The sequence below is a fragment of the Panthera uncia genome (genome assembly GCF_023721935.1).
Source record: "Panthera uncia isolate 11264 chromosome A1 unlocalized genomic scaffold, Puncia_PCG_1.0 HiC_scaffold_16, whole genome shotgun sequence".
NCBI classification, from domain to species: Eukaryota; Metazoa; Chordata; class Mammalia; order Carnivora; family Felidae; genus Panthera; species Panthera uncia.
Window position 1 is genome coordinate 5867856 of NW_026057576.1, and position 12282 is coordinate 5880137.

At 40.5% G+C, this 12282-nt stretch overlaps 1 protein-coding gene across 2 annotated transcripts in view; it reads left to right on the forward strand.

The window, feature by feature from the left end:
- Positions 1 to 502: 502 nt before the first annotated feature.
- The window catches only part of CDK8 (cyclin dependent kinase 8), a 112248-nt gene continuing 100468 nt past the window's right edge, over positions 503 to 12282 (forward strand). The window contains exon 1 of one of the 2 annotated variants that reach the window (XM_049646756.1): positions 503 to 1300. In XM_049646756.1, the coding sequence (XP_049502713.1) occupies positions 1173 to 1300 (128 nt within the window). In that variant the 5' untranslated portion in view covers positions 503 to 1172. The remainder of the gene's footprint in view (positions 1301 to 12282) is intronic. The other variant, XM_049646755.1, reaches the window with a different exon arrangement.

Consider the following 12282-nt stretch of genomic DNA (forward strand, 5'->3'; position numbering starts at 1 on the left):
TGGGTCAATATGTTCATATCGTTGTGCAGCCCTTATCAGATTGTGAACGACAAGAATACACCAAGTCTGTGAGCTGTTTACAAATATATAGACTTTTTTCGATAATGATAATGCCCTTTAACATCTGGAGTTCGGAAGCGGCGCAAACTGTGATTCCAACTGCAAACTAGCCTCCCTCGCACATAAATTTCTCTGGTTAAGTTTACGGTCCAAATCACACTCTAGCGATATTGCTGTAAAAAAAGACAAGAAAAGAAAAGAAAAAGGAAAAGGTAAAAAAAAAAAAAAAATCCCTCTAAGCGATTGAAACTAATCTCTCCTTGGACTACTAATCCCATCATGCAACGCTCCCGTATTACCACTGTGTGGGGTGGAGTCGTCGAAGGGGCGGCAACGACGGTGGCCTGTGCATTCTGGGCAATGTAGTCTGGGGCTCTGGCCGCCGTCAGGACAATCCACGTGGTGCTTCTGGCGGCAGCTTCGGGCAGTGGCTACCCTGCTTCCTCCACCGGATCCTCGAGGTGCGGGCCCCGGCGGGGCCGGACTGGCGCCGCGGAGCAGGCTGCAGGGAGGCCCGGAGGCAGCCCGAGACTTCGCGACGTTTTTGCGACAGCTGTGGCCGTGTTCCGCGAGTTCCCTCCCTCCTCCTCTCTCTGAGGAGGTACCGGCTGTTGTGCGGCGCTGCCTTTCTGTTTGAGTGTATGGGTGAGAGAGTGAGTGAGTGAGTGTGAGCGTGTGTGAGAGAGAGGGTGAGGCGTGAGTGCGAGTGTAAGAGGAGGAGAGCCCGCCGCGGCCGCCCCGCCGCTCCCCGCAGCGGGAGCAGAACGCGCGGCAGGAGAGAGCAGGAGAGCCGGCGCCCCGGGAGCCCGCGGGGACAAGGGCAGAGACGCCGCTCCCCACCCCCAGCCGTCGTCCCTCTGCTCTCCTTCGCCCGGGGGAACCTCCCCGTCCCCCCACCCCCTCGGCCGGCCTCTGCCCCGCCGTCCCCCTGGATGTCCCCCGCGCTCTTGCGGGGCCTCCTCCTGCTCTTGCCGCATCAGTCGGGCTGGTGCTGCGGCCGCCGGGCGTAGAGCGGGCGGGTTCCCGGGGGCTGCGGCTGCCGGTGCTTCCCCGGTCCCCACCCCTGTCCCCCGGCCCCCCGACCCAGCTCCCCGGCCCCGGAGGCTGTGACAATGGACTATGACTTTAAAGTGAAGCTGAGCAGCGAGCGGGAGCGGGTCGAGGACCTGTTTGAATACGAGGGCTGCAAAGTTGGCCGAGGCACTTATGGTCACGTCTACAAAGCCAAGAGGAAAGATGGGTGAGTGTTTGTGTCTGTGCCGGTGTCCGCGCTGGGCGGCGCTCCCGCAGGCCGAGGCAGGTAGCCCGGAGGGGGAGTGGGGCGCCGGCGCGCCGGTCTCCCACTTCCTTGACACCCGAATCTGGCCCTGCCAGCCGGGTTTGGGGAGGAAGTGGTGTACTAGGGATCCAAGCCCACACGAAATCCTGCCTGTGTATTCTACTTCGGTGGCTAATAGGGAAAAAGAGCTGCTACTCCGTGGGCTGTATACTTTTCAAGGGTTTCGGTTCTAGATTGAAAAAAAAAAATCGTAGTAAAACGTCAGTTTAAATGGTTTTCGGGGGGAGGGGTCCATTTATTCTGGTAACCTTCGGGGGGATTTCCTCGCCCGCCTCTGGAGTGACATCCATCAGTCTGGAAGGGAAGCTGTGATCCTTTCCTCCACCAGTTTGTGATTGATTTATTACCAAATTTGGGTTTTATTTGGGAGAAAGAAAGCAGCAAGTAAATGTGATGCTGAAGAGTTCTTCATAGGGATCGTCTGTAACCTCAATGTAGCAATTGTTATTTAGATACCATTAACCTGTGAGTTTTACATAGAACAATGGGGGTTTGGTGCAGGGTGGGTGGTGGGGAAAAAGGCAAGGGACTAATAGGGGCTATCGTGTTCAGGCCTGTTCCCCCAAAATTTAGCTGTTGGCAATAAGCTGTAAATCGTCTCTTTGCTTTAAATATTTTCCCCTACGAATAACTCAATTAAGTCTACGGCTGGTAATGCTCCCAATTTAGTTTCTTAAACAGGCAAGTGAAGTGTTCATTTTTCCTTTGTCAGTAGATGAATGTCGTGTAATATTGACAAAAGAGAAGGCAATTCTTAGTTGAGGGGAAAATATATTTTATTAACTCCTTCCTCTTGTACAAACGTTATGTTGATGTTGTCTGTTGCCTTTGACACTATAGAAAATTGCGGGAGAAATCATGTCAGAGTTTATTATATAATCTTTAGATATCAGTATAAACAAAGTAGCATTACTCGAATATCAATGTTAATTTGATAGCTGCTGTTTTAACATTTAAAAGAATTGCTTTCCTACCCCCCCCCCTCCGAATTAGGTAAGAGGGTTTGTTCAGAACTATATTAGCACTAAAAAAAAGAAACCGTTCATAAAGCTGAAGTAAGTTGGGGGAGCCATATTTATAAATACTTTAATATTCTGGATATTGGAAAAGGAAGTGTATTTTTTTCTTAGATTTTCTTAGATTGACTGAGGTATCTTTCTCAAATAACTTAAAAGGGACTCTTAAAGGAAGATGGTGATTCTAATTAATTTGGTATGTGCATTTCAGTGCTTATATGAGCAGTTAAAGCAGTACAGATATCTGCAAAAGATAGGGATTTGAAAACTTGATACTCTGATGTGCTGCATGTATTTAAAAGTACTTCTTAGTGGAATGGATAATCTGGTGACATTTGAGAAATCTGCATCTGGAGATACCTACCTACTGTTGACTCTGCTTATATTTTTCATCGAAGTATTGTTTAATAATATACTTTAAAAATTATCTTTCTCATATAATATTTTTCAAAAGCCTTAAACCATTTCTCTTTCCCCCAATATTATGTAATTTGGGGCATATTCAGAAAATTCCCAATGCCATGAGATTACACATAGTAGTACATTTGACCAGTCTGTCATCTGCTTTGTAAAATTCTGGTGACTCTAAATTATTTTTAATCTCTCTGAGAGAAGCCAGTTCTATTTCCATTAATTACTGATTTAAGCTAATAAAATATATAAATTTATTAACTTTGGTTTTATATTTTATTTAAAAACTATGGTATTGTTTAGTGGCAGGAGGTACTTTTAACTACATTTTATATCTCATAGTTAGGTTTTAATTTAGACTAAATAATTTTAGAAGAATTAATACAATTTAAAAATAGCTAAATGTACAGCACGTAAACATTTCTTAGTCATTTGTGATAGCTGAAAATTACCATTGCATTTTGGGGAAAAAAAAACTTTATAATTTTGGGGCTTGTTTTCCAGCAGCCTTTAATGATTTTGTTTATAGGATGAACTTCGAAAAAATTTAAAAAGGATCAAATGTCAAGAGAGTTTTAAAATTACTTAAGACAGTTTTTGTTTTCCAGAGGGAATGTTTTTGGTTTGGCTTCTCACAGCCTCATCACTCGAGTGAAATATAGCATTGTATTTATGAGGTTCTTTTGATCTTATGTCAGTGAAATGTAATTTAATGCATTTTAGTCCTGGTAAAATAAAATTTGTGGCTGTTTAATCTTTTGTAAAAAGATGATGACGAAATAATTTGTTTCTAGTATTGATTTACTTTCAAATTAAATTATACATTCTGTAACTGAAATTTCAGAGTACTCTAGGAACGCAGACAATAACACCTTCAAAGAGAATCCTGAGATGTACAATGAAGTGGGTTTTGTTTAGACCTATTTGTCTATTAGAACGAACGCACATAAATGTATCTTTTCAGTCTTCCAGCAAGCATCACAGAATATGAGCACGTAGTAAAAGAATTCAGACTGGAGGTGTTAGCTTCTTAAATTATTAAGTTTTAGGAAATAAAACAGCTCATAAGGTCATTCCTTTGACTCAAAGAATTATTAATACTATCCTGCTAGTATACCACACTTAAGATAAACTCAGCATTTTAAGGAATGTGGGGAAGGAGGAAATACTTTATTTGAAGCATGATTATATATATGGAAAAAGGGCCTTTTGTAATTGTGTTAATTTCAGATTCTAATAGAGTTAAAGCATAAATGCACAATAAATCTTGGAAATAATTTGTTCTCACTGTCACCATAAATGAGATAGTGTCCTTTGTGTCTGAACACCAAAAGGGTACTCAGTAGGAAGCAGGGAGATTCATTTTCTTTCTGAGTCAGTTGCATTTCCTCTTTGTACAATTTAGGCAACCAAACTCATTTTGTTCGAAAGAATGGAAAAGTGTGAGAAGACAAGACAGTTTGTGTTTTTAAATTCTAAACTCTCATTACAGGGACTGGACATTTCTAGCATTTAAAAATCAATTTGAGGTAAGAGTTTGATCTCCAAAAAAGAAAAGCAAAAGCAGTTTTCTTGAACAGGGTTCTTAATTTGCTGTACTCTGTGTTCAAAAGAACAGATTATATATAATTGGGATTATATGTGTGCGTTTGTGAGAGAGAGAAATATACAGAAAACTTTTGTTGGGGCACTTTTGTAGGCAACCCAAAAATTAGGAGGCAGTAATAATGATAATAGCTAAATTAATGAGTATTACTAGGTCCTGGGCAAAGCCCTTTTACATTCATCATCTATTTAATCCTTACAAAGTACCATATCAAGTCAGTTCTGTTTTTCAGTTTTACAGGTGAGGAAACTGTTAGAAAGGTTAAGCTGTTAGAAAGGTTAGATAAAATTGTCTATGCTTATATGACTAATTAAATGTCAGAGCTGCAATTAGGGGATTACAAAAGGTCCTCTTATTCTAGAGCACATGCTCTTAACCATTATGCCTCATAAAGCTAATATATTAAGGTAAATATAAACCTAGACGTGGAGATTTGGTGTTTTCGTGGGTCATTCGGAAAACATGAATGTCTTACCTATCAGAGGAGTAGTCTTTTCAATTAACTCAATTAATTGGTATACTTTTTCAAAACATTTCTGAACAGCCTTGGTTTTTTTGAGTGCAACAAGTGTTTATGTAGATACGTTGGTGTATCTATACATACACACATATATACACATATATGTATGTGTGTGGAGGGGGAACCAAAGGTCTTCTGGTAGAAGAAACTCTTAAGTTGGGGAGACAAAGACGGAGTTTGAGTTCAGACTCCGCATCTGATTACCAGTATGACCTTGGGCAAGTCACTTGCCCTTTGTAAACCTTGATTTCCTTATTTGTAAGATTAGAGGGCTTGAGTTGATAATTTTTAAGGTCTTTTCTAGTGTTATGATTTGAGGGAATAAATTATGAATATAAAGTGTAATACTTTTGCAAGATTAGGTAGACAGCCACTAAAACAAATTTTACTTTAGGCAGTGATTCCCTTCTTTGTTTCTTACTCTCATGCTTTAATGTAGGTTCTCACCAACTGCCTGAAAGAAGTTAGGTCAACTTCCAAAGACATACCAGCTATTTTACCTGTCTTATATTGCTGTAGCATTCCATTATCTTTATCTCTTAAGATGTTGGGATTTATGGACTGTGCTTGTTCCCACTCCAGTGAACCATTCATTTGGTGGCTAGCACAAAGGACCCTTCTGATTCAGTCTGCATTGGGGCTTTAATTCAGTTTTATTTCCTTAATTATGATCAGAACGTGGTGGAACCCTTTATTTCCCCTGAAGGAATCTGATAGTTTTTCTTCTGAATATTGCTGAACCCTGCATATATGTTCACTCTGACTTAAATATTTCTTTAGACGTCAGAAATGCCAAATACAACATACGTACCCATTACTGAGGATTTTGCATGCCCAGGAAAGAGTATTCCTTATGACTTTTTAAAAATGTGATGGAAAGGGACACACTTGAATTTATCTACCTTAGATATTCAGTGCCTTCAGATCTACTGGTAAGGCCACTTTGAGGTTTCATGCTTAAATCCCATTTTCTTAGTAGCAAGACTGGCAAGTTAATTCGTTTGGGAGCTGTTCATTTGATTTTTACTTTTTCTGTTTCCTTCAACATTTGAAGAAATCCATACAGTCATTCGTTAACCAATATTTATTGGACTCTTGCATGTGCCAAGCACCGTCCGAAGTACTGGTAATACAAAGATGAATAAAATATTCCATTACTTGAGGAGGTATCTACTGGGGAAACAAATGTAAATAACCTGTAGCGATTTAATAAGCCCTGTAATAATTAATACAGGGTGCTAATGGAACACAGATGGAAACTGCCAACCCTGTTTAGGGTTTTCAAGGAAAGCCTCTCAAAGATGGCAGCATTTTGTTTGACTCTTAAAGGAAGGGGAAGATCTCATCAGATAGGGTATTTTAAGAGGACTAGGGTAAGGAGAGGTGCTTTTTTACTGTGCTCTTGCAGACCCCAGCAGATTGTGTGGGTTTGAATTTTTTCTTCTCCCGCCTTCCGTCCCCACGCCTTTTGGCCCTTGAGCTCCTGCTGTATGTGGCCTGCTGTGTGCGTGCACTACAGATGATCCATTGTACCCACTGGACATGATGAGGTTTCTGTTATTTCACAGTGAGCACCTTAATTCTCTGTGCGGCAGTTTCCCATCACAAGAATGCTGCTGAATCAGAGTACAAGCAGCCTCTGAAATTCAATGTCTGACTTACGAATTTCTCCCTCATCTGTAAAGCTGCCATGGCAGAACTCCATTTGGATGACAGCTCTTGATAGCAGATGATTCTACTTCGGCCTCACCTCCATGAGAACTAGGGAGCCAGAGTTTTCTGTGCTGCAAGGTGGTGGTGGCAACAAATTCCCAGAGGGAGAATTTCTCTTGGTGGAATCTGATGTGGGAAGAGATGGGAGGTGGGGAGATGGCTTCCAGCCTACTGGATTTCAGCTAGGAAAATAGAAATGATGACAGATTATTATAAATTATTGTAGGCCATTTTGCAAACTTACCTACTTTTCAACAATTATTTCTCTTGGCAAATGTGTTCAGAATTATGATTTACCAACATTTGAAATGTGATCCATATGTAATTTGGGAACCGTATATGCCAAATCAGTGTTGATAAATACACATTATCCCCTGTGGCTGCTGTCGTCTTTCCTGTAGTGCCTTTTATTGTTGAATCTGATCCTCACTGTCTCTTTATTCTTTTTCTATTCTTTTTCTGTTCTTAGCTGCTGCTAGAGAATGAAAATCCTACTGTCCTTTCCTTCACACCAGCTTCGGTAGGCTTTGTCCTCTCTTTGTTCCTTAGAAACTACGAGCTTTTTTGTCTTTAGGTATTTCTTGTTACCTAAAGTGACTTGATGTTGTGACTAACAAGTGACTTTCAGCTGTTATTTTGATCATAATCCTTGAAGACCCTTGAGTGTCATGAGTCTCAAGAGTCTTTATTATGGTCGTTGCTAGAGTCCCAAAACCAGTCCCTGCTCTAGTAAGCTGCCTGTCCTGACGGAGTCATGTCATGTCCTTCAGATGCGTCATGGCAGACAAAACGCTGAGAACCCCCTTTCTAAAATTGAGATGTGTTACATACCATGACACTCACCCTTTCGAAGTGTGCAGTCCACTGCTTTTTAGTACGTTCCCAAGGCTGTACAATCATTACCCCTATCTAATTCCAGCACATTTATTACCCCAAAAAGAAACTCCGTATGGGTTTGCCATCACTCCACATCCCCCATCTCCCCACCTCCTGGCAACCACTGATCTACTTCCTCTCTCTGTGGATTTGCCTGTTCTGGACATTTCATGTAAATGGAATTACACCGTGTGTGGCCTTGTTTGTCTTTTATTTAGCCTCATGCTTTTAAGATTCATCTTCATTGTGCATGTATCAGTATCATTCCTTCTTATGGTCGAACAGTATTGCATTCTATGGATATACCACGTTTCGTTTATCCATTCGTCAGTCGGTGGACCTTTGTGTTATTTCTACTTTTTGGTTATAATGACTAATGCTGCTTATAACATTGACGTTTGAGTTGTCACGTGGGATTTTTGTTTTCAGTTCTCTTGGGCATATAGCCAGGTATGGTAACACCATGTTTTGCTTTTTGAGAAACTGCCACACTTTTTCAAAGCAGTTGAGAACCACTTTTGAGTGGCTTTACCTTGACTTCGGTGCAGGACCAAGACCTTTGTTCTTCGTTTGTGAGACCTGACAGTGAGACCTAGGAGTGTTCACTCGCTAGTCCATTGCGGGATTCTGAAGTGCAAGTGAATCAAATTGGCTCCTCCATCAAATCGGACCACCATTCTGAACTTTATCTCAGGCAGCACCTTGTGCTGGAAATTTTCCCCCCCAGCTGAAGTAGGTTCTAACATTTAGCTTCAGAAATTGTAACTACTTTATCTTAACATACAACTCCAGTAATTCCCTCTTCACTAATCACCCCGCAAAACGTATTTAGTCCTTCATAGATGTATCGTGTAACTGCTTCAGAGTATATGTGGTTAATGTTTATATGTCCTTTGGGTCTTTCTGGTGGACGTTTATGGCCTAGATATTATAGATTTCCTCTAGGGCAGTAATTGTGTTCCCCTCAGTTCCTGGCACATTGCCAAATGTTGACAGGTACTTAATACTTTCTTATTTTTGGTGTACATGAAATTCATATTTGAAAGTGTCCCTTTTCAATTTGCTGAAATTAAAAACTTGAGCATATTATAGGAGACTAGAAAAGCAGCATCTTGTGAAAATACCCAGAGAAGCAAAGTTTGATCGGCTGGCTATATTGCTACCAGGAACAAAATTGAACAAAACCAAAAGTCAAAGACAGGGCAAACTTTGTTGATCAGGTGAGCCAAATACAAGTCCCAGGTATTTGAAAAATTGAACCACTACAAAGACTAGAGCTTTTTTTCTGAAATATACCTTGTAAATAAATCAATTCAAATGGGAGAGATCAAACCTCTATTTCTAAATTTAAGAAAAATATAATTAGTCTCTGAACCAGACTGACATTTTTGTTTAAATCATGATGTTCCGTGATTGATATTTGAAGTTTATTTTTGTTATGTGAATAAATTATTTAGGCTCCTACGACTCAAGGTAACTCAGTTACTCATCTCTTGAGACAGCTCTCTAAAATTTATGGTTTTATTATATAGCTCATGAGTTCCAACGAATAATCATTCTAAGGACAGGAATTCTTTACATCATGATGCAAGGACCACTGTACATGTTTCTAGACACCCGAATTTAGAGGTTGTCTAGAGAACTAAAGAGATTTAAAAAACCTAAAGCTTGTCCATCAGTGGTGTCATGACTTAATGTTAACCAAGTCCTATTTCTGGGGAAAGCAGACATGAGTATTGAAAAATTATTTTTATAAGGTTTCTGTTTTAAGGAAAGCCAATTGTGAAAATTTGAGTTCGTGTAGAATAAATTTATTTGGAGTTTTTTTTTTTTTTTTCACTGTATGAAAGAATCTCTTTAAGTACATAAGCTCTCTTGGTGTATTTACCACATGACTTAGTTTGCAAAAAATTCAGTTTATACACACTTTCCAAGAAAATGTTGTGTAAAGTAAAACATTACTTGTAATGTGTTTTCTAATGTTGACCCAACATTGAAGATCCTTTTAAATGTAAAGTCAAACCATTTAAATATTTGATGTTTCATTATAGTTTCTCTTTAGCTGTAGTGTTTTGTTTTTGGTAAATTTATGTTTTTGGGGCGCCTGGGTGGCTCAGTCGGTTAAGCGACCGACTTCAACTCAGGTCATGACCTCGTGGTCCGTGAGTTCAAGCCCCGCGTCGGGCTCTGTGCTGACAGCTCAGAGCCTGGAGCCTGTTTTGGATTCTGTGTCTCCCTCTCTCTCTGACCCTCCCCCATTCATGCTCTGTCTCTCTCTGTCTCAAAAATAAATAAACGTTTAAAAAAAAATTATGTTTTTAATTTATTTGGTAGCTATTTGCAGAATGTCTCTAATATGTCAGGTTCTGTGCCTGATATTGGCAATTCAGCAGTGAACAGGACAGGGTCCAAGTCTTCAGGGAACTTGCAAACTTTTCAGGGATGCAGGCAAGTAGAAAGGTAATTATAGCATAGTGGGGATAGGGCTGCACTAGGGAAGATGTATAGGTTGCCGTGGGGGTACCTGATCTGCTCTTGGGGGTTCAAGGATGGTATTTCAGTTGTGACTTGAAAGATAATTAGAAGTTACACAAGTGAATGGGCAGTAAATAAGAGTGAGTGAAGGTTGGGGAGTTACAGTGCAGGCTAGAGGAGTAGCATCTGGTTCCAGAATTTCTTTATAAAGGAAGGAGTTCTATCTGGTGGAAAAGGGAGTATGATGTGTAGTAAGCAAATTTTAACTTAAGTTATTTATTTGAAGTGATTTCGAGAGCTTTTTTGTTATGTTGTAGGAGGGAAGGCTAAAGCTGTCTCCAGGACCGTTTGGAGCCACCGTCAAGTAGCATTTATAGAGATACGAAGAAAAGATAGTATGGTGAGGGAATTGGAAGAATTTCAATACCAGATTGCAGAGAGTGGTAACAGGTAGGGTGAGAGGTACAAAAAATTAAGTTGGAGAAGTAAGTGGAGTCTTGGAAATCATGTCGTGGACTTCTTGATTCTGAAGATAATGGGGACCATTTGTAGGATTTAAACAGGTAACAGATTAAACATTAAATGATTAAACAGATTAATCATTTAAAAAGAGTGCTGGACAACATACTCGGAATAGCTAGTAGCTACGGGGAACTGGGTTGGGAAAATGTAATAGTAATCCAGGTGAGAGGTGCTAGAGGCTTGAATTAGGGAATGACAGAGGGAATGATGAGCAATTGATAGGACCTGTTGATTTATTGAATGTGAGAGAGGAAGGAGTCAGAAGAACCAAGGGTAAGGTCTAGGTTTCTGGCATAAGCAGCAAGATACTGCCATTCACATAGATAGCCAAAACAGAAAGAGGAGCAGGTTTGATGGGGAACATGATGAATTGAGTTTTGGTGTATTGAAATGCATGTACCTGTTAAACATCTAAGAAGAAATGTCCGTTAGGCAGATAACATGAGTGTAGTGCTCAAGATAGAGATCTGGATAGGGAAAAACTTGGGAGTTAACCAGGTACTTGAAGTAATACCTTCGAGTCATCTTGAAATTGCCTAGACAAAGTGTAGAGTAAGAAGAGGTCCTAGGACAGAATGTAGAGAAACAGATGTCCATCCAGGAGGCCAACAAGTTGAGTCCCGAGGAGGAGGAGAAAACTCAGGGTCATTCCCACTGTGCACCAGCAGTTGTGCAGTGCACAACTTATTGGCTGTACATGGCAACTTGGAGAAAAGCCAAGGCCTTGTAAGGTAAGATCATACCAACCAAGGAAAGAGTGTTTTCAGAAGGAGTGGTAGGCATACCCTATGCCACACAGAGGGCAAGGGAGATAATGAAGTATTTGGGTTAAGTATTTTATTTGTTTATTTTTAATTATTTTAATGTTTGTTTATTTTGAGAGAGAGAGAGAGCAAGCAGGGGAGGAGGACAGAGAGAGTGGGAGAGAGAATCCCAAGCAGGCTCCATCCACACCATCAGTGTGGAGCTCAAAGCGGAGCCTGACACAGAGCTTGAACCCACGAACCATGAGACTGTGACCTGAGCCAAAATCAAGAGTTGGACACTTAACCGACTGAGCCACCCAGGCATCCCTTGGTTAAGTATTTTAAACAGAAGAAAAATTCAGCAAAAGATTTTTGGACACTAGAGCTGAAATTATAACTCGCTTTGTAGGTTTTATCCAGAATATTTTGTGGTAGTTTTATGGGTAGCCTTATTATTCAGGGCCAAGCAATGAAAAGTTTACTTCCACCTTTGTTTCCACATTGGCTTATTATTGAAGCTAAAATTGTATATGCTGACTTGCTATTTATTTGTTTGTACATTCATTCATTCCATGGTATTTGAGATAGTTCTTTTTTTTTTTTTTTAAATCGCTTTTTTGTCTGATTATAAAAGAATTATAATTCTCTACAATTATGGGTTTATTGTAGAAAATTCATAGTCTAGAAATGTATACAGAAACTAGAAATTTTAGAAATTTTATTTATTTTTAATGTTTATTCACTTTTGAGAGACAGAGACAGAGCACGAGCAGGGGAGAGGCAGAGAGAGAGGGGGACACAGAATCTGAAGCAGGCTCCAGGCTCTGAGCTATCAGCACAGATCCCGATGCGGGGCTCGAACTCACAAACCGTGAAATCGTGACCTGAGCTGAAGTTGGACGCTCAACCGACTGAGCCACCCAGGCACCCCAAGAAATGTATACGGAAACCAAAAGCCTTAACTCTGCTACTGGAGACAAGTACTATTTTCTTTATCA